Source organism: Calypte anna, chromosome 8, assembly GCF_003957555.1.
Source record: "Calypte anna isolate BGI_N300 chromosome 8, bCalAnn1_v1.p, whole genome shotgun sequence".
NCBI lineage: Eukaryota > Metazoa > Chordata > Aves > Apodiformes > Trochilidae > Calypte > Calypte anna.
In genome coordinates this window covers 349,554-374,233 of record NC_044254.1, presented here as the reverse complement: position 1 = coordinate 374,233, position 24,680 = coordinate 349,554, and the positions used below count along the sequence as shown (strand labels likewise).

The window sequence follows — 24,680 nt, the reverse complement described above, 5'->3', positions numbered from 1 at the left end:
CGCAGGCGCGGGGACGCCCGTGCGCAGGCGCGGGAGGGAGGGGGCGTGGCCGTCGGGGAGGGGGTGGGCGTGTCCGGGCGGCGCGCGGGTCGCTCGGCGGCAGTGTCGGCGGCGCCATGTCGATGGAGGACCCCTTCTTCGTGGTGAAGGGGTGAGCACCGTCCCCACCCCGCCTCGGGAGATAGCCAGGCCCTCTCAGGGGTCCTAAGGGGTTGGGGAAGGGGGAGGGAACTTCTCGGGGTGGGCGCGGCAAGGGAGGGCCCCCCCGCTCCCTCCCTTTCCCCCGCCGAGGGGTGCGCGGCGGCCGAGGGGGTCTGTGGGGGTGAGGGGGGTGAGGGAAAATGGCGGCCTCACCGCTTCTGAAAGAGGTGCGGGGGCTGCTCCGGCTTTCGGCGCTCGGCAGCCCAGCGGGGCCTTGGCTGGGGTGGCCGCCGCCGAGGGCCGAGCGCGGAAGGCCCCGGGGTGAATTTCTGTGGTGATTTCTCCCCGGAGCGAAGGATCCAGAGGGGAGAAGGGAAGAAGTGAGAAGGGCAGCGCTGCCTTACCTGCAGGTGCTGGTCCGGGGTGAGGGAGAGCCTGTCCGGATGTCCCTGGGGTGGCAGTGGCTGGGGAAGTGTCCCCCCGAAAAGGCTGGGTGTCCAGGTGGGAGGGTTGAGAGGAGCAAGGGTGGAAGGTGGGGGAGAAGCAGTGGTGCGGATGGTGGCCGTGGGAGGAAGCAAGCAGAGAGGGGCCTGAACAAAGCAAACACAAACAGAAAGTGGCCGAGGCGGGACGAAAGGAAAATGGTAATTACTGAATCGCGGAGTCGTGGGTATTGTAAGGGATCTCTGGAGATCATCTGGTCCAAGTCTGCTGGTAAAGCAGGCTCACCTAGAGCAGGTTGCACAGGATGGCATCCAGGTGGGTTTTGAATGTCTCCAGAGAAAGAGACTCCACCACCGCTCTGTGCATCCTGCACCAGTGCTCTGGACACCCTCAAAATAAAGATGATTTCCCTCATGTTCAGATGGAGCTGTGTTCCAGGTTGTAGCCATCATCCTTCATCTTGTCCCTGGGCACCACTGAACGAGTCTGCCCTCTTGGCAGCTGCCCTTTTACATATTTATCAGCATTGATAACATCCTCTCAGCCTTCTCCGGGCTAAACAGACCCAGGTCTCAACTTCTCCTTATAAAAGAGATGCTCCAGTTCCCTAATTGTCTCCATACGGCTCTGGTGGACTCTTCCCAGCAGCTCTTTGTCTTTCTTGTGTGGGGGAACCTAGAACTGGACACGGTACTGTAGGTGTGGCCTCACCAGGGGGGAGCAGATTGAAATAATTTAATGTATTCATAGCACCTTAGTCTCACAAAGCCACCCCCAGGCCAGCTTCAGGCTGGTTGTCTGCCCCACAGTGCAGTGAAGCAGCTCTGAGAAGCAGCAGAAGTGCTCCCAGGGGAGCAGTGGGGAAAGCCATGTGTGCAGGAGAGGTGTGGGAAGGGATGCTGCTACAGCCAGGGAAAGTGAATCACTCTGCCAGGTTGATCTGGCTTGAAGGGGAAAAAATGCAAGTCTCAGTGGGTGGGGAGCAAACGTCCTGTCCAACTTTCCAGAGAGGTTCCCAGGAGGAGAGAGGGGATCTGCTGCCACTCCCCGTGTTAATTATTACCTGGCAGTTTGGGGTGGAAGGGGCTGGTGGAGCCGTCCAGTTTGCTTTCCTGGAGTTCCTAATGGCTCCCATCAGGACATCCAGCTCTGCCTTCAGTTCCTGCTCGTGGGTACTGCTGAAAGAAAAGAAGCAAAGCTCTTGCTAGCAAGTGATGAAGGGAACAAAGCTTAAAGCTTTCCTGAATCCCAAGTGCAGGCTGCTGACTTTAGAGCATTAGATGTGGCAGACTCAGAGCCACAGTCGTGTGAGAAGGAGGGATGTGCACCAGGAGACTGCAGCTTGGCAGCAAAGTTGAATATTTCAGGCCGTGGTGTAACCTGGAGAGAGCTGCAGACCTGGCAGCCCTGCAGGGTGTGGGCTCAGCTCATCTGTCCTGGGCTTCCCTCACTGCTAACCTGCTTTCCTTCCTGGGGGATTCACACCTGCATCTTACCTGGATGCTGTGTGCAAGCTCTTGGGCTGGTGGTGGCCACCTCTCCCACCAGCAAAGTCCAGCCTTGTCCCTCATGTCCCTCATCCTGGCTCTGTGAAGCAGTTCATAGCTCAGGACTGCAGGGCTGGTAAACACAGAGGTACCCACCCTGACCCAAACTCGCAGCCCCAGCACATCAAAGCAGCAGTGGTGTCAGCAAAGTCTGCCTCCCGTGCTGCCAGTGCTCTTGTCTCCAAAAAGCTTAGAGCAGCAGAAAAGACTTGGGTTCCCTAAGCCAGGATAGAAGAGCTGTGTATTTTTTTAATGCTGAATTAAAACAAACAGTGCTGCCTTCCACAGTCTGCTTGGCAGTACTGTGGGGACAGTTGTTGTGATTCTGTGTGCCCTTGGGCCATCACACCTTGGCAGTCAGAAGCCTTGAGAGTGAAGCTGCTGGGAGTGTGCAAGACAGCAGCAGCCAGAGAGCCTCTGCCCTGGCTTGCCTGTGTGACACTCGACAGAAACCCCCCTAAAGAAACAGCCCCTCATTCAATAGCTGACCCGTAAGCTGTTGCTGCTCAGCACTTTGTGCTGCAGCAGGGGTCAGGACTGTCCAGCAGGCAGGGCAAATCCTTATTTTACAAGAAATAAACTAAAACTTGTTTCAAGGAAAGCTGCTTGGGAGAAAGCTGTGCTTCCCTGCTCAGCTGGGCTTGGGGCTGTCCCAGTGTCTGATCCCTTCACTCCTTTTCACTCACCTGGCTGCAGGGAGGTGCAGAAGGCTGTGAACACTGCCCAGGGGCTCTTCCAGAGGTGGACGGAGCTCTTGCAAGATCCCTCCATTGCCACAAGAGAAGAAATCGACTGGACCACCAATGAGCTCAGAAACAACCTGCGGAGCATTGAGTGGGACCTGGAAGACTTGGATGAAACAATCAATATCCTTTCCGTGGCCCTGTGGAGGCAGGGGTGTGCTGCTCCCTAGTTGCACTAAACTTCCACGTGCCAGTGCTTGCCAGTAGTTACTTTTTGCAGAAGTAAAATCTCATCTGGGATGAGATTTTGCACGTGCATTGGCTTTACTCAAACTGCAAATGAGAAATTACAGCAAATGTGCCTTTCTGTTTTCCTTTTGACAAGGTGTATTCTAAGATGCTTTGTTCTAGAAAGCCTATTGTGCTGTATGAATTTGCATTTCTGTGTGGTCAGTCATACTGTGGGCTGGCTTCCAGCAATACTCTTGTTTGCCTTGTGTTCACCTGAACACTCCTGAAAGCCCTGCACAGCACTGGAGAACCAAAAAAAAAAATGCAAGATAGAAACCTCACAGTGGTGCTTGCATGCACAGTACCTTCCTGCTATGCCTGGCTTTTCCTCCAGTTTTTCATACGTTGCTGGTAAAATTTTGGGGCTAGGCACAGTACAGTAGCCACTGTTAGAGCCTGAGGGTCGGTGCTTCCACGTGTGTACCCAGCACTGCTGGGGGGACATCCTTGACTCCTGCCCACGCATCGTTGAGGCAAACCCACGGAAATTCAACCTGGATGCCACAGAGCTGGGGGTCAGGAAAGCCTTCATCACCAGCACGAGGCAGGTGGTCAGGGTAAGGAGCCTGGGTCTGGCAGGAGCGGGGAGGGGGGCAGGGGGAGTGATTAAAGGATTAAAAAAAAAGAAAGCTTGTGACTGTTCCCATGCTGAAGTGGAGAGCAGAGAATAAACCTGCTGCTTTCTTGCTCTTAGGCTTCTTCCTCTGCCCTGTGTGCTCTCTTCTGGGCTGCCCAGACAGGTTTGGGGGTGCAGATGCCCCGTGGTAGGCACTCCTTTAAGCCTTCACACCTCTCACAACAGCATGCCTGGGAACCTGTAGTAGCTGGGGAGGCAAAGACCCTGCTGTCATGCAGGGGGGGCTGGAGCCTCCCTTCAGAGCTGGGAGAAAATCCTGCTCTTTCTGTACTCTTTTGTAGAGTTAGTTTTCAAAAACAGACTCCACTTCAAACACCAACAGATGGTTAAAGCCTGGTGTTACTGACATGGTGACTTCAACTTCCTACTGCTACAAAACAGTCCAAACAACCACTAGATTTATTTTTAACTTCAGGAAGATTTTTTTTCTTCTTTTTTTTCTTTTTTTTTTATTTTAAGCTCACACTTCAGAAGCAAAAGGAGAATTTTAACAGCTTGGTGGTAAAAAACAGATGAAGCATCTTCCCAGAAGCTACACTGCCTGGTGACTAGCTGAGTTAGGAAGTTTTCTCCCTGTTAGTAGCTACACTGAACGTAGCTTAGTTTCTGCAGCCTTTTGTCTCTCTGATGTTCCTGCTTCACAAAATGCATTTCTGTGGCTGCCAGCAAGCAGCTGTTACCCTACCTGCAGACTGGATGCAGTTCCTAAGGTTTGCTGCCCTGGTCCAGGGTAGCAGGCAGGTGCTCATTGCCTTGCCCTTGGTGTAGCCCAGTCCATGGTCCTCTTTTCTTGGCTGGAAACTGCTGGCTAATGGGTTTTAAAGCAGCATCTCACTGTTAAATGAAATTTGTTAGTGGCACTGTGCAGCTGACTGCCATCTCCTGATGCAGCTCAGCCTGTGCATAGCTGTTGGGCTCTGGAGCTCTTCAGTGCTGTGTGGCACAGCTCTGAGCAGGGAAAGGGATCTAAATGTTCCAGTGGCATCAGAGCTGTGTGGGTGGATCAGCCTCTGCCAGGTCATATTGCTAAGGACAACTTGGTAATCTCTGTAAAAAACAGACTGCTTTAGGTTGGGATGGGGAGCTTTCTGTGGCCAGTGATCTCCTGCAGGAGCTCATCAGCAAACTTTTATCAGCAACTGATAAAAGAGAAACCAGAGGCACAGTTGGAGAGGATAGCCACAGAGCAGGAAATCTCTCTCCTATGCAATATAAAAACAGATGGAACTGGCAATAAAGTTCAGGGAGTTGCAGGCTTTCAAGGCCTTGAACAAAACAGACCTCCCTTACGTTCTGTTGGTGAGAAAATTATTTTAACACTACATAAATCAAATTCTTTTGTGGCTGTAATAGGCAAAATTAGTAGTAAACAAAGAATATTTTTAAAAATACCCCATAGCCACTGGTTCTGGCATTATTAAAACAATGAAACTGGGTTATGCTTTCTACAATACCCTTCCAGGCTCTTCAAAATCATACATTTCTAAAGGAAATCTGCCTCCCCTCACTCAACCTAGAGAAGCCTGGCTGGATATAGAGAGCCCTGTAGCACCCTGAAGCTGACTGTCACCTCAAATGCCATGCTGACACTTCTTCTTTCATTGAACAGGATATGAAGGACCAGATGTCAAACTCCTCCATGCAAGCACTGGTTGAAAGGAAAAACAGGCAGGTGAGAGCCAGAGGTGGGCAGGTTGGGTGAATGCAGTGGCTGTGTGGTACCTGGAGGAGTCAGGCAGCTGTTGTCTTAAGGTGTGTCTTAGGTGAAGCTTCCATTTCCACTTGGAGGCCCCACATGGTAAGACAGAGTGGAGAGTGTTGATCAAAACTATGTAAAAGCTGTAATTACACTTTCTGTCCTGTCTGAAAGTTCATCCCCTTAAAATCCTTTGCTCTGGGAAGGGCTTGCCTGCTGCAGCCAAGCTGTGTTTGAACTGTGTCTGTTTTGCTGACCAGAGAAAGCTGTTTCTCTCAGGACATTGCTGCCACCCTCTTCCCAGCCCGTCTCTCAAAGCAATAAGTCAGCACTCACCATCTGTCTCTGTCTTCAGCTCTGCTTGTGTACAACTGTCAGTGTTGCATCATCCCTAGAAAGGGGAATCTCCCTTCTCCTGGGGGCGGGGAAAGGCTCAGAATCCCTCTCAGTGAATGTAATCCTGCACTCTGAGGTATTTGGGAGCCAAGATGTGGCAATATCCTGTGGCACAGCTGCCTCTCCTGGTAGTTAGCCATGGAAGATGGAAGAAGCTGGAGGAGTCTCAGGCTGCCTGCAGTTGTAACCTAAGGAACAGAAATAGATGCAGGTTGTGCTTCTCTCTGAGGGGAGGCTGTAAGGAGATCTCAGAGCTGACTCTGGAGGCTGCTGTGCATTTCATTCAGTGAACTTACCTGGCTGCACCTTCTGGCAAAAATGACAAACTGCAACAAGGTACTGAGAAGCACTGAGAGCTGTTACTGAGTTGGTTATGGGGTTAACTGGTGTGGTGTGGTGCTCCCCCTGAAGAGCCAAGGCTCCTCCTCACACCCTGCCTCGCAGCCACCTCGGCGGCGTTTCCTCTGCTCGCAGTTCCTGCTGCCTGCAGGAGGCCATATGGCCCAGCTCACCCACAGACATCTGGTCAGGAAGCTGACTTCCCCTCTGCTGCCTTCCTCTCCCTCCTCCAGCCCCTCACCTTCCCTCCAGGCAACAAAGCCTGGGCTGCAGCTGCTCTTCCAGCCTGCCTCGGTGTCCAAGAGGCTGGCAGGGGGTGGCCTGACCCCCAGGCTGAGGCTGGCAAACAGAGGCCTTTCTGCTGAAGCTGCAGCAGAACTGCTGCACCAGAACTGCTGCACCACATCAAGTAATGCTGCTTGAACTGGATATGGGCAGGAGCTTGCTCAGTGTCTCAGTGACAGATGAAGCCACATGTTCTGTTGGCTTCCCATACAGTCAGTCCTTGCTCTGTCCTTGCTCCTCTTTGGACAGATGAACTGTGGAGAAAAGCTGTGGGGTATTTTTTAGCCTGCTGGAGCAGCCCGGTCATTGCCTGGCCACTCCTCACAAAAACTCAGTTATCCCTTCCTGCCCACATCCAGAAGCTGTGAGACAAGTCCAGTGAGGGCTTGCCTTCCACACAGGTGGGCAGAGCTCTAACTCATTCAGAGTGCTGCAGGCTGCAGCTCCTCACCTGCAGGCCACCTTCATTCTCCAGCATCTACTGATCCTGTTATTCCCCTTTCAGGGACCAGACTTCCTCAGCTGGAAAGCCACCTCTCTGCTCACATTGCACAAGCTTTTCCTTTCAGGTTGTAGAGCAGGTAGCAAGTGCAGTCTTGTCTGCTGGCAGCTGAGTGGTATGCTGGAGAAACAGGTAGCCTGAATCAAAGAACACGAGCTGTGGTTGCACATTGCACTGTTCTCCTGTCAGCTCAGCTGGTTAAGTTCTGTATCCAGGCTCTCCCAAGCCTCTGTCCTTACTAGCACAGTGTTCAGTTCAAGCTGTGCATATGTTAACAAATATCCAGATACTCCCCAGCTTACACACCCTGGCACGCAGCAGTGAGCACATCTTTCAGTCCTTTGTGCTGTGCAGACCTCCTGGGGACCCCTTCAGTGGGCTGTGCCCCAGCTCTGCTGCAGAGGCTTCCCAGGCTGGTGTGCAGGAGTGTTGCCTGCAGCCTGTGGAGAGGCTGTGAGCAGGCACCGTGGTGTTGCTAAGACCTCTCTACGTCTGTTCAGGTGCTCCTGGGAGAAAGTGGGAGTCAGAGTTGGAGCTCTGGACCTGACAAATACAGCCGCCTGGACCGGGAGCTGCAATTAGCAAATTCACACTTCATCGAGGAGCAGCAAGCTCAACAACAGGTGAGGCAGCTGGCAACATGCAGACTGAACACCTTCTTGCCAAACGGGTGAGGTACCAGCTGCAAGAGCCAAAAAAACCTCAGTCCTTGGCTGGTCTAGGTCCAGGAGGCTGACATCACAGTGCTCTTCTCTGCCTGCAGCATACACCCATGCATAGATCTGTACAGCACAGCTTTGGGTGCATCTTGGAGAAGAGGCTTGGGTCTCCTGCTCTGTCCATAAGGCAAACAAGGATGTAGCACACTATGCTGTAACTGAAAGGGTTGCTGAAATCCTTGGAAGAGCAGAAACATTGCAAACAGAACCCATTTCTCTTACACAACTTCCCCTGGTTAAAAAAGTGAGCTGATGTTTGCTGTTTGTGTGCATCTTCATCAGAGCAGACTGGGAGCACAGGAGCACTGTGCCTGCTTCCTCTTCCTGCCTTTGTCAACAGCAGGTTTGTGAGAACTCCTGAGGCTTTGTGAGAAGCCCTGAGGGGGTGCTTCCCAGTGCCAGAGGAGTTTGTCCAGAGAAGGGCCTGGGCAGGGTGCAGCCCTGCATGCAGCAGCCCCCCCAAACACAGGGCTGCAGAGAGGAGGCAACCCCTGCTAAAGCTCCCAGCTGAGACACAAGTCCCAGCTTCCCAACGAGAGGTCTACCTAGTGACTCAAGGAAGATAAATAGATTGAGAAGTAGGTAACTAGGGTAAATCTAATCCTCAGCATGACTGTGCCCTCAGAATGACTTAAAACATCAGCAGACCTTTTCCTTTGGCACACTGGGAGCAAGACTGGATATTTTTAGCTGTAGAAGCTGCAACAGCCTTTTACTCACATGTACCCCTGGTGAGGTGCTGTGTTTCAGGTTGCCTTTCCCAGGCACAGCATCAGTGTGGCTCCCTGGTACCTGCTGCAGGCAGGGGGGCTTCCAGAGGTTTTTCTGAGCAGCCCCTTCCCCTGTAAAGAGTTGTCTTAGCCTTCTAGGGCGCAGCAGAGAGGAGAGGGGGCATGGCTGAGCTGAGGCTGGATTTGCAGGGAAGGCAGGAGACTGGAGCCAGCTGTGCTGCAGGGATGTCATGCTGGGGAGGTTTTACTGCCCCTGTCACTTCTCCAGCACTTCTTAGGAACGTGGGCCTCATTCCTGGGGGGCTTGGGTCTGTATCCAGCCCCTGCAGCTGATGTTGGCCAAGCAGTGAGTGTCCATCTGATAGATTGGCTGGCAGTGACCCAGCTCCAGGAGGCAGCAGACCTGTAATTGCCCGTTTCCCTTCTCTTTGTCCCCAGCTGATTGTGGAGCAGCAGGATGAGCAGCTGGAGCTGGTCTCTGGCAGCATCGGGGTGCTGAAGAACATGTCCCAGCGCATTGGTGGGGAGCTGGAGGAGCAGGCAGTGTAAGTGAGACACAGTGACAGAAACCCAGTGGGATACAGGGCTGGCTGCAGCACAGCTGGGGCACATCCCTGCCCCTGTGGAGGCCTTGGATTTGCTCATCCCTCAGGCAGCCTCTCCTGTCCAGCCTGTGATTTCAGGCAAGGGAAAGCATTTGCTACCGCAGCCTGCAAGGATACAACCCCAGTCTCATCTGTTTTAAAGCCTGCACCTACAGCAGGCTTAGCTGCCTGTTGCCCTTTCCTCCCCTTTCCTTTGTTTTTTTGGTTTTTTTTCTAAACACCTCCCCAGGTTGTGCTCCTTGGCTTCAGGCAGGTGGCAGTACCCAGCAGATGAGGGAGAGGTGCTTTGTGCTGGGAAGGCTGGGTGCTGTCCCACTCCACTGCATGTCGTGCTGCCCCTGGACAGCTGCATGACCTGGGAGCTCTCCTGTTGTTCTGAAACACATAGCACAGAGACTGCTGTTCATACTTAAAGCTAAAAATAACCCTCTGCCACAGAAAGGGTTAAAGGGTAACTCACAAAGTCATTTGCATCCATCATTTACATATAAATTAGATTTCTTTCCCAGTTCTTGTCCTTTGCAAACAAGTGCCTAAGGTTTCTAGTTACTGAGGCTAACAGCTACCAATTCCAGAGAGGCTGGAAGGATTGATGCCCCAAACCCCTCCTTGTCTGTCTGATGGGAGTCTGAAGTGAGGTCTTCTTTGATGGAGAGGAGGAATTTAAACCCATCTCCTCTGAAGTGGTGCAGCATGAGAGTCCTCTGCTCTCAGCAAGCAGATCAGTGTGGTGTGTCCATATCCAGATGTAAGCCATTCCATCACACAAGCCGTCAGGGCTGGCTAGACAGTAGTAGATAGCTACTGCAATTAGGTTTTCTACAACTCTTCCTTTTTCCCTGTTGAGTGAAAGTTTAAGTGCCCTAGAACTCCAAATGAAGGAAGCTGTCCTTCTGAATGTCTCTAAAATGGCTGGAGATGATTGGATTGGTACCTCGGTTCTGGATGTGCCTGTTTCTCTTCAGATGGGTTCTTGGCATTGACAAAGCATGGCTTCAGGAAGGCTTTCAGATCCATTACAGTCACTGTGTGGAGGGAGTAGAGGGGGAATGTCCATCTACAGCTTAAAAAGCACCTTAAAAGCAACTGCATATCTCATTGCTCCTTGATAGACAACTGGAGAAAGATTTAACTTCAACTACAAGCCCTGAACAAGAAAAGAGATCTAGGTGCCAGCTTGGACTTTAAATGTGCCTAACCAGCCTCTGCTAATCATAGATCATAAATGAGATGTCCCCCACTCTGCCCCTTGCAGGGGTGCACAGAGCTTAGCCACGAGCACCTGTGGGGGACACCAGTCTGACTGTAGTCCCAAATGCCTCCCAGAGCAGAGCTGCTGCTGCTTCAGCAGGTTTTTTTTCCACCTTGGGTGCTTTCAGGAGACCAGACCATGTCACATTTCACTGCCAGGTGTAACAAACACCCTGATCACATCAGTGTTTGGATCAGCATGTGTGAGACCAATGAGAAATCCCGTGGGACATGTCACTTGCTGACACATGCCATGCTTTCTGTCCCCAGGATGCTGGATGACTTCTCCCATGAGCTGGACAGCACTCAGTCACGGCTTGACAACGTCATGAAAAAGTTGGCCAAAGTCTCTCACATGACAAGTGGTAAGTCCTGGGAAGTGGGATCCAGTCCTGGAAAGGGAGAGACCGAGACAAGCCCTCGGATCTTCAGGCTGGGATATTGTGTGCTCCTGTCCACCAGCAGCCATCCCAGACCCCAGCAGAGGGCAGGGAGCAGCTCTTGGTGCTTGAAAGAGGGAGAAAACTTCCCAAGCCCTGCAGCTGCTCCTGCACAGACTCTGCTCTGCAGCCTGTCCTCTGCCTTTGTTTTGTTTACAGATGCCTTTCTATTTATGCTGCTACTGCTGTGCTGGGAAAATCCCCCTCTAGATGGTGGGAGGGGAAGCTTAGCAGCCTCCCACTCTGCTGCACTTTTCCGGGCTGTGCCTGCATAACAAAAGCTTTCCAGGTGCCATAAAACACCGACGCTGTGCCTGGCTTCCCCTGCCCCGAGAAAGCTTGCATGCAGCAAGCCCCTTCCCCAGGCCTACCTGCCCTCAGACCTCGTGTCTGCTACATGTGGCTCTCAGCTGGCAGAGGAAAAAGGCAATTTCTGTGCTGGGGTGGGAGGCTGAACCCACAAGGAAAGTCCTAATACGGCAGTGCCTGAGCCGGGGGCTGGCAGGCAGAGGCGGAGCAGACAGGAAGCCGGGCCTGGCTGCTGGGAAGTCCCCAGCTCGGCTCTCCCAGCCCTTACCATCCCTCCCTCGGGTGCTGGGGAACCTTGTGGAGGCAGCAGCGAGGCGGGAGGAGAAGTATTCCTGCTCTGCAGGATGAGGCTGGTGGAGGGATCTATGAGGTTGTGGGATTAGGGCAGCTTTCACCGGACCCCTTCGTGTTTCTCTAGCAAACAGATTACTCCACACATGAGCAGCAACACAGTAGCTCTCTGCTCTTCCCTCCTGGCTGCTTTTGAACCAGCTCGTTCAGTCTGTTTGAACTTGACTGGGGGGAAGCCTCAAAATTCCCACAGCTGACCCCAAACCTGGATGTATCCTGGAGGAGAAGCTCAGTCAGCCCACGAGCTGCAGTGGGGCATGCTGCCAAAGGAGCGCCTGCTTTGGCTTTTTATGGCTTCTTCAAGCTTAAAATGGGTTATTTGCAGTACAGGGAAGAAAAGCTGTCCCTTGATTTTCCTTCCCTGTTAAAGCAGGGAGACTGATGCTTCCTTTTCCTTTCAGATCGGCGGCAGTGGTGTGCAATTATTGTCCTCTTCCTCATCTTGCTGGTGGTGCTCATCCTGTTTTTCATCCTGTGATGGACAGAACTTCCTCGGGTGCTCCCTCTCAGCCCCTTTGCCCCCCGTAACAGGGGAAATGAAACTCTCACTGTTTCCATCCGCCCACAGAGAGCCCCGGCAAGAAACCCCCCACCCAGCTCTCACCGTTCTCCTCTGAGGACCACGGCTCAGCTCTGCTGGTGTCTCACCTGGCCCTGGGGAGAGGGGCTGGAGGACTGGGGCTGCCTTCTCCTCTGTTGTGGGGCCACGGCCACGGGCTCCAGGTCTGGACCTAGGGCAGCAAGAGGGGGAACTTCAACCCTGTGCCTCCAGCCCAGGCAGGTAGGAGCCGGCTGAGCTGGAGATACAGAGCAGCCAGCTCTGGGGAGGACAGGACGTGAGGGAGGGAGGGGAATTAATGAATTCACTGAGCATTACAAACCATGTCAGCAGCCTCCCCGGGAGGAGCGGTGATGGGAAACCCCGCACAGGCACGGTGAGGGAGGGGAGCCCCGGCCGGACTCCCCCCGCCCCACAGGCCGGCTCGCTGCTGCCCCAAACGGTGACACCAGTCAGAGGGTGAGCCCGGGCAGGGCGTTCCCACCCAGCCCCCTCCTCGGCAGGAGCTGACAGGATAGGTGCGGGGTGAAGCCATCAGGTTAGAAACCCCAGAGCGTTACTCCTGGGGTCTCGGTGCACGCTGAAAGCTGGCAGACAGCCGCTGGCCAGAGAGCAAGATTCTGAAAGCTTTCAAATTGCCTCCTTCGTTATACAAGCCTCTAAAGCTCACTAACTGATGCTTTCTTTGCTCCTTGTATAACTGAGTAACTGCTTCTGTTTTAACAGCTGCTTCTCTTTGGCAAGTGATTTGTCAGGTCTAAAATAACTTATTTTTTTTAAAGAAAAAAAAACCTGTAAAGATTTTTTGATGACCATTGGAGCCACATTCTCTCTGCGGGTGCACGACACGTGTTAGTTATCAGAGGGATGGGGCTCAATCATGTACTTCAAGTGCATATGACCTTGTAAATAGGATGTCTTCATTTTCCCCACCCACTATTTTTTGGGACACCTCTATTAAAAAAGCAAAAGTCAGGCAACTCAGTGCTAGGTCACGTTTCTCAATCTCTTCCCAGTCCTTTTGTTACCTTTGAGTTGTTTGTCACAGGAGCTGTCTCAGCAGTGTTGGGTAGCATGTTGTCTGCCTCATACAGTGAATTAGGAGTCAGCAGGTGGTTGATACTAAAATGTGGTGGAAAAAGCTCAGCCTGACAGTCCCACTGGGGAGGAACGTGGACAGAGAGGTCACACTGCAAGCACCGAGTGCAGGACCAAGGGTGACTCCTCAGGAAAGCAAAATTAGTTTCTTCCTGAGGCCTGTTCCCATATTTAAGTTGCAGGCACCAAAAGAGTGGGGACAGGGTGGCTTCTGCCTCCCATCTGGGTCTCAGGTGGGGCTGGGGGAGGAAGTCAATGGGTGCTGATGCTAAGAGCCTTGTTCTGAAATTGGAAATCACCCCTGAGAAATGATCCTCCCTGAGCAGGAAGCTCACCAGCAGGCAGCTCTCCCTCCAGGGTGCATAGCCCCTATGGAATGCTCTTCCCAGTGGGGTCTATGGCTCCCTTCAAGTGGCTTTGTGACCCCCCCGTGTCCCCCACACCCCGTGGGTGCTGACAGCCAGCAGCACCGTGCCTTGCCCAGCCATGCTGGGGTGGAACCCAGCACCCATCCTGACCACACACGTGCCCACAGCACCAACCTCCACTGATTGTTCCAGGAGCTGATCCTGATCCTTGTGGAGCTCCTCACGTCTTTGGGTTCTGCTGCAGGAATCGGGCAGTGTCTCCTTGCCAAGGCAGTGCCAGGGCAGCTCCTCAGGCTTTGTCCAAGAGCAGGTTCCCAGGAGCAGGAGTCCTGCCCGGGGCAGGGGGACACCTCCCACTCCCTGGTATTGTCAGCACGGTGGTTCCTCCTCTGGGAATGGCTCCCAGCAATCCCTGCAGGACTGCCACTCCATTAGCCTGGGATACTGCTGGAGGGTGGCCCAGCTGCTGGCATCACCCACATGCCACCAAACTGTCCTTGGTCCTTTTTCTCCCTGTATGTTTGTTTTTTCTGTTGCTGGTGGTGCCCCTCCCTTTAAATAAAGGCACTGCTGCTGCCTGATGGATGGATCCCTGCTGGCACCCTGCAACAGGATCCGTGTCCTGTAGTGCAGCAGCACCTGCACACTCCCCAGGCCTACCCCTGGCTACCAGAAGCCCCACAACCCTGGGGCACATCATGTCCCCCTGGCCACCTTCCAGCCTCTCCATGCCACCCACAAGCCAAGGACACATTTTGTTACGACATACATACATGTGTATATATATATATATTTATATTTTGCAGTTCAAAATAATTTAAAATAAACTCATCAGCCTGCAGGCACAAGTTCCCAGTGCTGGCAGCGAGTGCCACATCTCCCAGGGATGCGGGGACCAGGATGTCCCCATGCTGTCCACCCCAGGAGTGCCCAGCAGGACAGATCTGTCCCCTGGCTTAATGGAAGGGCTGAGCTGCCCCCTGTCCCCACACTCGGGGCAGCACCTGGAGATGCTGAACGCTGGGCGAGGCTTTGGTCCCTCTCCGGCTCCCAAGAGTCCAGGGACCCCTCCTGCCCCCCACACATCCGGCGTTGTCCTGGAGCAGGGCAGGTCCTGGCACCGTGGGGCAGGTCCTGGCACCGTGGGGCAGGTCCTGGCACCGTGGGACAGGTCCTGGCACCGTGGGGCAGGTCCTGGCACCGTGGGACAGGCCGGTCCCCGCCCCGCTGTCCTGCAGGACATCCTCCTCCTCCCGCCGGGCTTCCCGGGAGCTGTTCCGGGGCTACCGGGGCACGGGGCGGTGCCGCAGGACGCGCAGGGACAGGGTGTCCGCCTGGAGCAGCAGCTGCCGGATGCGGGGCAGCCCCAGCCCCGACACGGCCGCCCCGTTGACCTGCAGGATCTCATCCCCCACAGCCAGGAGCCCCGCGTACAGCTTGGCCGTGCCGGCGTCTGACATCTCCTGCACGTAGACACCTGCGGAGAGGGAGAGGGGTGGGTGAGCCCCCCACTCGTGCCCCCCGGGGTGCCCAGGGGCTGCACACTGGCTCTGTGCACAGCAACAGATTCACTGCAAATGGCCCTTGGGATGGGATGCGTGTCCCAAGGCAAGGAGTGTAGGACACGGTGCGAGGACAACGCCAGAGAGGGCAGCGTCCCACCATCCACCACCACCCCTTGGGGACCCAGCTGTCCCCAGGCTCACTGCTGTGGAGGGAAAAAAGCCACCATGGAGGAGCCAGGGTGTTACTCCCCTGAAGCTTTGGGACATCACGTACCTGTGTCGGGCCGGCCGTGCCCAGAGGTGACACAAAACCCAAAGGCCCCGTGGGGAGGTCTCTGCAGCTCCAGCTGGCTGGTGCCATCAGGGAACACCTCCACCACGCGCCCCACGGCCCGCAGCCGGCTGGGCGCCCCGATGTCCTCCACACTCAGTGAGCGCCGTGGCCCTGAGGGCCCCTTCCTGTGGGGGGGAGGAGAGACGGGGTGAGTGGGGACCCTGAGAAGCTGCTGGGAACCAGATGGTGGGGTCCCTGGCTACACCAAGGGAACACGGGCAGCTGAGCAGCCCAAAACAGCTTTCCCAGGCATGGCAGGGATGTGGTGGCCCCATCCTACCTGTCATCAGGGGTCTGGGGCAGGAGGTAGGCACTGGCACGAGGTGCCTTGCCCAGGAGGGGGTGCAAGCTCTGGATGGAGGCCGCTTTTTGGGGCTGGCAGAAGGGTGACACCTGGGGAAAAGCACCTGGCTGAGACAGGGATGACCATGAACACTGCAGCATCACAGCTTTACCTCTGCCAATGTGCCCAGGGGGCATCCCACACCCCTGACCCCTCACCAGAGCCCTCCTCAAACTACCTCTGAGGAGGGATACGCTGTTGTCCCCCACTCTGGATCAGGACACCTCCCCAGGGCCTTCTTGGGAAGGCACCTCACTAACCAGCTGGCTGTGGCACACAAGCTCTGACCCAGAACCAAAATACCCCATCAGATCTCCTCCCCAAACCTGCACTTCCAGCCCCCCTCACTCCTTCCTTCCCTTTACCACTCCCCGTTTATCTCCAGGCTTTGCAAACCCAGCAGCTCTGGGATGTCACAGACCCCCATATCCCCAGGGCTGGTGCTCAGGAAATGGGTCACCCCAGCCCACCAACCCTCCTCTTGCAGCCCCTCCGTGCCCACCCACCCACCCTGCAGACACCCCCATGGTGTGTGGGGGTACATCTGGACTCACCAGCTGCAGGGACTGCAGGGAGGGTGACTTCTTCATGGTGGGGCCAGCCGGGGGGTTGCTGCTGGGGGCTGGGAGCTGCTCCATGCTGTAGCAGCGGAAGCGGCCCAGGCGCTGCTTGGTGCTCTGGCTCAGGCTGCTCAGGAGTTTCCTCAGCCCCAGCGCTGAGCTGCTGCTGCCCTTGTGGCTCTGTGGCCTCCCTGGCTCCCTGGGTTCAGAGGGACTCTGGTTACCTGGGTGCAAGGGGAAACTGGGGTGCACGGTGAGACCGGGGTGTAGCTGCCTCCCCACAGCAATAGCCCTGCACGTGCACGGGATGCCTTCACCAGCCAAAAAGACCTGAAGGTCTTTTCTATCCATTTTCACCATAGTTTCAAGGAGAACACCCTTGCAATAAAACAGACCTCCCATGCTCTCTGCCCAAGGGGACTGTACCCTGCCAAGGGGCTTGAAAGACCCATCCCTGCTTCCAAACCTTCCTGCCAGGCTGAGACACGCTGCACCCTGGGCGCAGGTCCAGCAGGTTCATGTTTGGTGAGCCCCAAGATGGCCCCAGGCTGTCTAATTTAGCACCTAATTATACCCAAAAGGGAAGACCTGGCACTGAGCTAAACCCCTCCAAGGCTGCCCACTGCCGCCTCTGCTGCAACACACCCAGCAGGACCAGATGTGGGGTGAACCACAGCTTCCCCCAAACCACATGAACACACATGCAAAATTGTCCATACCCCCCATATCGTGGTTTCTGGGAGTTTTTGGTGCTGAAAGGTAGAGTCCCACTGAGCAGCCTCAGGAGGCCTCAGCCTGGCAGCATCCTGCTATGCTGAGGAGGGATGCTCAGGGATGCAGCACCCACCCCAAGTGGGTGCAGAGTGCCAGTGGCCCCTTGCTCTCACTCACCCCTGTGCTGTGCTCCTGGCTGAGTGCTGTGGCTGCTGTGCTCCAAGTGCCCCAGCATCTTCCATAGGGGGACCAGCAGCTTCCTGGGGCATGGGGACAACAGGCTGCGAGAGTGTCCCTGTAACTGCAATGAGACATTCATGTCCCTGCCTCATCAGGGAGCCCCTGGGCACCCCTACCTGCGGGTCTCCTACCTCTGCCCATCCCTGGGGTGTCCTGCCCATCCTGGCCGCGGGTGTTGTTGCAGTTGTTAGTGGACAAGGCACGGAGGGGGCTCCCCGGGAGCCATCTGGGGCTGCAGGGACCCCGCCGTTCCCCTGGTCCTGCCGTGGCCCTAGGCTGGGAGGGTGCAGGGCTCCCATCATCAGGCTCTGGGACCCGGGATCCTTGGCTCGATGCCCTTTTCACACCGGTGAAAAGGGGTTTCCTGAAAGGCATCTGGGAGCAGGCCTTCTTGGTGGGGGGGGAGTGGGGAGGTGGGTGCCCAGCAGGGGGGTGCTGGCCCCCAGCTGCTCAGAGGGCTCACTGGGCTTCTGCAGGGGATGAGCAGTGTTCCCCACTCCCTCCTTGCCCCTCGGATGCTGCTGGGGGTCTGCATCCTCCCGGCTGCTGGTTCTCCTTGGTGGTGTTGGGCAAACAGTCCCTCCCTGGCTTGTGGCAGCACCCGAGCCCCTGACTCCTGTGCTGGGGCCACCACTGGCCACGCAGGTCCCCTTCCCAGCCCTCGCCTCTGGCTGCAGGGTGGCACAGGGGGTCCCATGCCCACGAGCCTGGGGGTCTCGGTGCCCCCGCGGGTGGGGGCTTCGGGGTCCTGCCTCCTCACTGTCTGTCCGGCAGCCATCGGAGGTGTCGGTGCTCTCCAGGGCTGAGTCCACCTCATCGATGTAGGTGACATCCCCAATGTATGTCTCCTTGATCTTCTCAGTGTGGATGCGCTGCCGGGAGGGGAGGATCCACAGTGGGGACCCGCGGGGGCCCAGAGCCCTGGTTTTGGGCTCCAGCCGGGCAGGGCTCAGCCCCACGCTGTCCCCTGGGGTCCTTCCTTGTGCCACGGGGCTGCTTTCGGCCATGTCGGTGGCTGCTGGTCTGTCCGTGCCTCGGGTGGTGGTGGCACCGAGGAAAGAGCCACAAGCGCTGCACTTGGCCCCGGCCACGAGGTTGCCGCTCCGGCCTTCGGGCTGGCCAGCCCCGTCCCCCGGCTGCTCGCCACCGGCCAGCTCAGGCGAGGGCAGCGCCGAGCCCAGCACCCGTCGGTGCCGCAGCTGCAGCCGCTCCAGGTACCGCACCTCAGCATCGCGGGCCGACTCGTCCTCGAAGCGGACACGGGACGGGGAGGGTCCCCGGGGCCGTCGCGGCCGCCCACAGCTCGAGTCCCCGCTGGACGAATCGCTCAGGCTCCCGCCGTCCCGTGGGGTGAGGCTCGGCCTCCCGCTGGACTCCCTGGCGTGGGGACAGACAGACAGGCAGACAGACAGGTGGACAGACAGGCAGACGGACAGGTGGGCGGGCAGGCGGGCAGACACGCAGGCAGACACGCAGGCAGACACACAGGCAGACACGCAAGCAGACACACAGGCAGGTGAGCTGCCAGGGCTGCCTGGGACGGGAAAGGGAAAGCCCAGTGTGGGGTTGTGGGTTGGGCAGGAGGCAAACCCACCCAGGCCCCCACGCCACCCTGCTCCCCTCCAGCCCTCTGCTCTTTGGCTGTGGCCGTGTCCTCACTGCCACCCTGCCACCTCCAGAGCCTTCCCTGTGCTGAGGTGTGTGGTTAATCAGTCTGGGAACACCGGGCTGCACATGACCCAGCACACGGGGCTTTGGTAACAACCTCCCAGCACCCAGCTCCTCCGGGGAGGGAAAACAAAACCCTCCCAGCCAGCCACCAGCACATCCTTAACCACAGAATCACCGAATGGATATGGTTGGAAGGGACCTCAAAGATTGTTTAGTTCTAGCCCACTAGTTCCCACCTCCCAGCACCAGGTTGCTCCAAGCCCCATCCAACCTGCCCTTGAACATTGCCAGTGATGGGGCAGCCATAACTTCCCTGGCAACTGGGACCAGTGTCTCACCACTCTCTCAGTGAAGAAATTCTTCCTAAAGTCTGACCTAAATCTCTGCTCTTTCAGCTTGAAACTGTTCCCCTTACAAAAAGTCCCTTCTCAGCTTTCCTGGAGCCCCTTCAGACACTGGAAGGTGCTCTAAGGTCTCCCCAGAGCCTTCTCTTCTCCAACCTGAACACCTCCCTCAGCCTGGCTCCACAGGAGACGTGCTCCAGCCCTCTGATCATCTCTGTGGCCTCCTCTGGACTCACTGCAACAGCTCCATGACCTTATTGAGTCCAGAACTGGACAAGGCACCACAGAGGGGGTCAATGCCCCCACGTTATCATAATTAAACGCAACTAAACACCCCCCCCAAACATCACGCAACAAAGATTTCAAGCCTGCCCAGGCAGGGGGATGCTCCTGCCAGACCAGAGTTCCCAGTGGCAGGACCCTGGCTCAGGGACCTGAGGCTCAGGTCAGACCCTGGCCCCACGCTGCTCCCATCCCCACACGTGTGTGGGCTCTGCCCACACGGTTCCATGCTTTGCACCCCTACCCACGCTCCACGTGGGCCCTGAGCCTCCCAAAAAGGGTGTTGGAGGGGTGGTGGCACCGACCTGGGTCTGGGGGCAGTGGTGGGCAGCAGGAGGATGTCGTGGCTGGCACGCAGGGGGTTCGTCCGAGCCTTCATGCGGGCTCGCTGCAGCAGCTGCTTGGCGTGCTCGTGCCGCGGGCTCAGCTCCAGCTCCTGCCCGGGGACAAAGGCCCTGCAGCCCCACAGCAGGGAGGGGGATTAGGAAAAAATAACAGGGATTAGACGTGGTTTAACAGTGACGATGTGGCTGCTCTGCCCAGAGAAAGCGAGGCCCGGCCTCCTGTCAGGAGCAGGCAGCCAGGAGGAAGCTCCCTGTGCCCCTCGGTGCCAGGCAGGAGGAGGGGATGTGATGCTACTGGGGTAGCTCAGCACCCACACAGCTCAGGAACCAGCTCAGTTTTGCACCATGCGCACTGCAGAGGTGGATGGGGTAACTGCAGAGGTGCTGCCTCTGCTCCCCAACAGCATACATCCCTAAGTGATGTAAAGGCAGGTAGCTTTGGGATGGTGCCCCCACCCCAGCTCCGTTCCCTTCCCTGCAGAGGGTCTTTCCCCACAGCCCCCTGTCCCCCCTGCCCCACCAGCCACAGGCTGGGGGATGCATTGGTGCTGGCACTCGGAGGGCACAGCCCTGCTCCAGTGCTGCCTCCTGGTTGGCCGTGGCCCTAATCCCTCTGATTAAAATAATCAGCTCAGGCAGTCACTTCGGGGAGCCTGGCCTTAACCTCTTCACAGCAGGAGGATGGGTGCACAGCAGCCCCCAGGAAAGTGCCCTGTGCAAGGCCATGGGGACTCCAGGCTTCCTCCCCCTTGCAAGGAAGTGTAGCATACCTGGCTCCCAACCTTGTGCTGTCACTGATCCACCCCAGTTACTGTAGAACCAGTAACTACAATCCAAGGGGGTGTTTCCCACTCTCTGCTTCCCCCCATGCAGCCCCCAGCCTGCTCATTGCCACCCACCTCACTTGCCTGTCCCACCCCTGTATTTTCAGTCCATATCTCTGAGGTTTATCATTAGGCCAACAAGATTACACACACCTGCTGCCTCGATCCTCTTAAGCACCTGGAGCAAATTTCTGTCTCATCCTCACTCCCAGCTCCCTTCCCACCCTGTGCCCCAGCATCCCATGGACACCCTGCTTGGTCTGACCTTCCTCACACTGCAGCATCCTTGGAGCCCTTCCATGCTCCCACATCCCCTACACCCCCCCAGCCCTTCCAAGCCTCAGTGTTGCTTTGGGAGTGCATTTACAACACAGGGCAGGGAGGGGGAAATCTTCCTCACCACCACCATGCTGTGCTACACCTACCTGCAGCCTTCAGCGTTGTGCAGTGAGACCCCTGAGTCCCAGTCCCCATCATTCACTGGCACCTCTGAAAAGAAGACAGGGAAAGGGTCATTCTGGCAGGATTGCAGCCCCCCTTGCTAACACCCCACATATCTCCAGACCTATGGCCCAGCCTGCTTTAAAAAAACACCTTTTTGGGGGCCTAATTCCTTACAGGGTGTCACAGCTTCTCCACTCTAGAGGAGCAGGATATGGGGTGGGCCTGCAGGGATGGGGACTGTGGGGCTGTCAGGACAGATGGTTTTGAAGGAGAAATTAATTCCCTTTTGTGGTGGCAGTGTGCAAAGGGAAGGTGATGCCCGCAGCCCTCAAGTGCCCCCAAGGCAAGTTCCTTGCTCTGCTGTTATCAGTGAAAAGCCCCAGCAGGCAGCTGGTGGGACCAGCAGCACAGGGTGCAGGGCCCATGGGGGTCACCCACGGGCACCCACAGCCTGGAGGATGGCACCGAGGACACCCCCTGCACCCCAAAGCTTTTTTCTTCCTGCTCTGCCTGGGCTCTTCCCAAACCGATCATCCCATGCTCAAAATACGCACCGGGCACGGCGAGGCCCAGCACCTCCTGCAGCAGCCGCCGGTTCCTCTCCACTCGCTCAGCCAGAGAGAGCCTCTCCCAGCCCCCTGACACGGCGGGGGACGCAGAGGGAGCCCCCCACTCCCGCACCTCATTTTCCACGGGGGATCTCTCCTGGGGGAATGCAGAGCCTCGGGACCCGCTGCCCTCGTCGCCTTTGGATGCCGGCACCCGCCAGAGCCCCGGGGTGCCGGCGCGGGGCGGAGGGGTCGGGGGGGGTTCAGGTGCGGGGTCCCCGCCATCCAGCAGCCCGTCTGTCAGGTACGTGCGGAGCTGAGCCCGCGGCTCCGGCGCTGCCGCATCCCAGCCCGGCTTCCCCCGACGAGCCCGGGGCTTCCTGGGCGAGGAGCGCTCCGGTGTGGCCGCGGAAGCCCCCGGCCGCCCGGCCCCCCGCCTCTCCTTCAGCGCCTTCACCTTACTCTCCAGGACGGCGTGGGGGCTTGGGGTGGCCTCGAGGTTCTCCGACGGGGTGGGGGCTTGGCCAGGATGCTTGGGGGACCACGGGGCCCGCCCTGTCTCAGCAGGAGAGCCCCCCTCCATGTGCCCTGTGGAGAGAAATACCAGGGGTGAGCCCCCCCACTCCTCTGGCACCTTCACCCTCTCCAGTACCTCCCGCTTGCCCCAGGCCCTGTGGGCAGCAGGCACGGCCGTGTCTGTGCCTGGGAAACAGAGGCACCCGAGGCCACTGTGGTGCAGGGAAGAGGACAGGGACGGGGAGCAACACACCACCCACCCAGAGCCCTGACACCGCACCAGCATTGCTCTGAAGCAAGGAGGGGAAAGGGGGACAATCCCCCAGAATGGGCAGCCAGAGGCTGAGCAGGAGCCCCAGTGTCCAACTGTGCTGTTTTGGGCGCCCCAGGGCATCCAGCAAGATGCCCCAGAGGAACGGGCACTTTCTGAGCCAAACGAAACCCCCGGAACAGACATCCCGCACAGATCCAAGGCATGGGGCCCAAGGTGCCAGCAGACAGACATCTGACACCCCCCACCCCCCCATCTATTGCAGCCCCCAGGGTCACACGTGTCACCCACATCACCCATCCTGCCCTGGCCATGTGGTCAATGGCTGCTGTTGCCCTCCCTGCACCCCACCAGGAGCATCCCAGCCCAGATGGTACCTCTGGAGCAGCCTCCCCCGTAGCTGGGGCCGCAGGAGCATTCCGGGGGCACCCACCCCAGGCCCTTAGCCCCCCCAGGTCACCGCAGCCCTTTGCTGTCCCGGGGCAAGAGGGGAGGCAAGGTTATCCTTACCCCCGGAGCACTATCGGGAGAGGGCTGGGAAAAGGGAGAACAAAGCGGAAGAAGGGAAGGAACCAGAGGAAGGGAAAAAAAAAATTAAAAAAAAAAGAAAGGACTAACCAGCAAATCCCGGCCCCTTCAGCCGAGCCTGAGCTCAGCTGCTTGGCTGGGCCGTGGGGCCGTGGCCAGCCCTGCCTCCCGCCCGGGCCTCCTCTTTCTCCTCCTCCTCCTCTTCTGCGCACCCCACACCGGGGCACGGGGCCAAAACGCGCCCCAGCCCCGCAGCCCCCCCCCGTCTGCCCCCACCGTGGCTGGTCAGTGGCCCCCAAGGGTGGCCAGGAGCAGCGTGGGGGGATGGGGAGGGGACCCCGCAGGAAGAGAGACCCAACACCCCACTGCGGGATGGAGGGAAGCCTTGGCCAGCTCTCAGGAATGTCCTTTGTCTGGGTTTGGGAGGCGAACAGGGACTTTCCCGGGAGACATTTCACCCTGGGGTGATGGATGCCCGAGGGGTCTGACCCACTCTGGGGCTTCAGGGGCCCCAAAAGGATGGAGAGGGTGGTCCCACCGGGGTGGGGGTGATTGCTCTAGCAGCATCCAGCAAAAGCCTCCTGAGAGCATCAAGGATTTGCTGAGGTTCCCTGCTTCCCTGGAAGCCAAATCCTGCCAAGAGCCCCCGGCAAGCCAGGGCCAACCCAGCGTCTTTGGGCAGGGGGATGGTGGGAGCCGAGCTTGGAGCATCCACAAACCATCACTCCAGGCACCCTGCAGAACCACCCACTCCCCACTCACCGACCTCTCCCACCTCCCTCACCCGAGACCCCGCAAAACTCATCACACAGGGTGAGGGTCCCAGGCGGGCACGGCTTACCTGGAGGTGCCGGGGACAGCGTCCCCGGGGGGCAGGAGGGGTGCGGCGGGGGCCATGGGCGTCCCGGCTCCGCTCCGGCTGCCGCTTTAAGCCGCAGCTTTTGATATTCGTGATTGGTTTCATAATCCCGATCAAAAGGAAATCACCAGGATTATGAAATTGTTTTAATCTCCTCCCGGCTCCCGCCACACTGGCCCCCGCCAGCACGAGCAGCAAGAAATCACTTTTATCTTCTTAAATTGACCCCACCACCCCAGTGACCCCGAGTCTTCCCTCGGCTGCTCCCAGGCAGGAGGGGACCACTGGCGGGTGGGGGGGAAGCAGCCCAAGGGCCAAGAGCCCCTCGCTCCACACCACAGCCCCCAGGTCCAACCTCCCTCACCACACCAGGACCCTCCTTACCTCCACGCCGTCCCGGAGAGCGATCCCGGACCCTCCGCCCGCGCCGGGAGAGTGAGAGGCGCCTGGGAGGTGTTGTCCCCATCAGTCTGGGGACCAACAGCCCAGGGAGGTGGCAAGGGAAGGGCAGGCAGTGCGGGCAGGGAGCTCCCGGGGCGCAGGGATTAAACCTCCGGGAAGCGGCTGGCGTGAGTAGCAACAGGCTTAGTGTGATTTCAAGGCGCTGGGCTCTCTTCTGGAGGAAGATTGATTGCAAGAGACGATGAAGAGATTTAAGAGATGAAAACGAAAGCACAGACCCCGGAAAACCCAGGGCTGGGCTGCTCAGCCTTTGGTCACTCACCACCCAGGCAGGACAACACCTTGGACTAGAGGCAAGCTGCAGAGAGGCAACGCAGGGCTCCCAGAAGGACGATGAGCCTTAAGCCAGTACAGAAGGGGCTGGGCAGATTTCCCCCAGCATCACCCTCTGTGTGTTGGATTTGAGCCCTGGACACCTTTCTAAAGAACTCCAGGCAAGCTGGGAAACCTTCCCCCCCCACCACCTTCCTCCAAGCACCTCCACCTCCTCCCACAGACG

General features: G+C 57.4%; 2 protein-coding genes across 3 annotated transcripts; one reads left to right on the top strand and one right to left on the bottom strand.

The window, feature by feature from the left end:
- Positions 1–52: 52 nt before the first annotated feature.
- STX6 (syntaxin 6) lies at positions 53–24,483 on the top strand. Of its 2 annotated transcripts, XM_030455223.1 has the most exons (10): positions 53–151; positions 2,829–2,998; positions 3,569–3,663; positions 5,353–5,415; positions 7,462–7,584; positions 8,850–8,956; positions 10,538–10,632; positions 11,769–14,019; positions 18,212–18,215; positions 24,473–24,483. In XM_030455223.1, exons 1-8 carry the CDS (start codon positions 117–119, stop codon positions 11,843–11,845), a joined length of 765 nt encoding a protein of 254 aa, XP_030311083.1. In that variant the 5' UTR covers positions 53–116; the 3' UTR covers positions 11,846–14,019; positions 18,212–18,215; positions 24,473–24,483. The 2 variants fall into 2 exon arrangements, with proteins under 2 accessions (XP_030311083.1, XP_030311082.1); XM_030455222.1 differs by lacking the exons at positions 18,212–18,215; positions 24,473–24,483 and adding an exon at positions 23,504–23,515.
- On the bottom strand, positions 14,676–23,824 carry KIAA1614 (KIAA1614 ortholog). Its single transcript, XM_030455221.1, is given in 12 exon segments — positions 14,676–14,869; positions 15,172–15,356; positions 15,512–15,624; positions 16,129–16,333; positions 17,026–17,143; positions 17,220–17,483; positions 17,486–18,465; positions 19,691–19,840; positions 20,979–21,042; positions 21,552–22,133; positions 23,702–23,741; positions 23,744–23,824. Coding segments are annotated over 12 exon segments (2,976 nt in total).
- Positions 24,484–24,680: the final 197 nt, after the last annotated feature.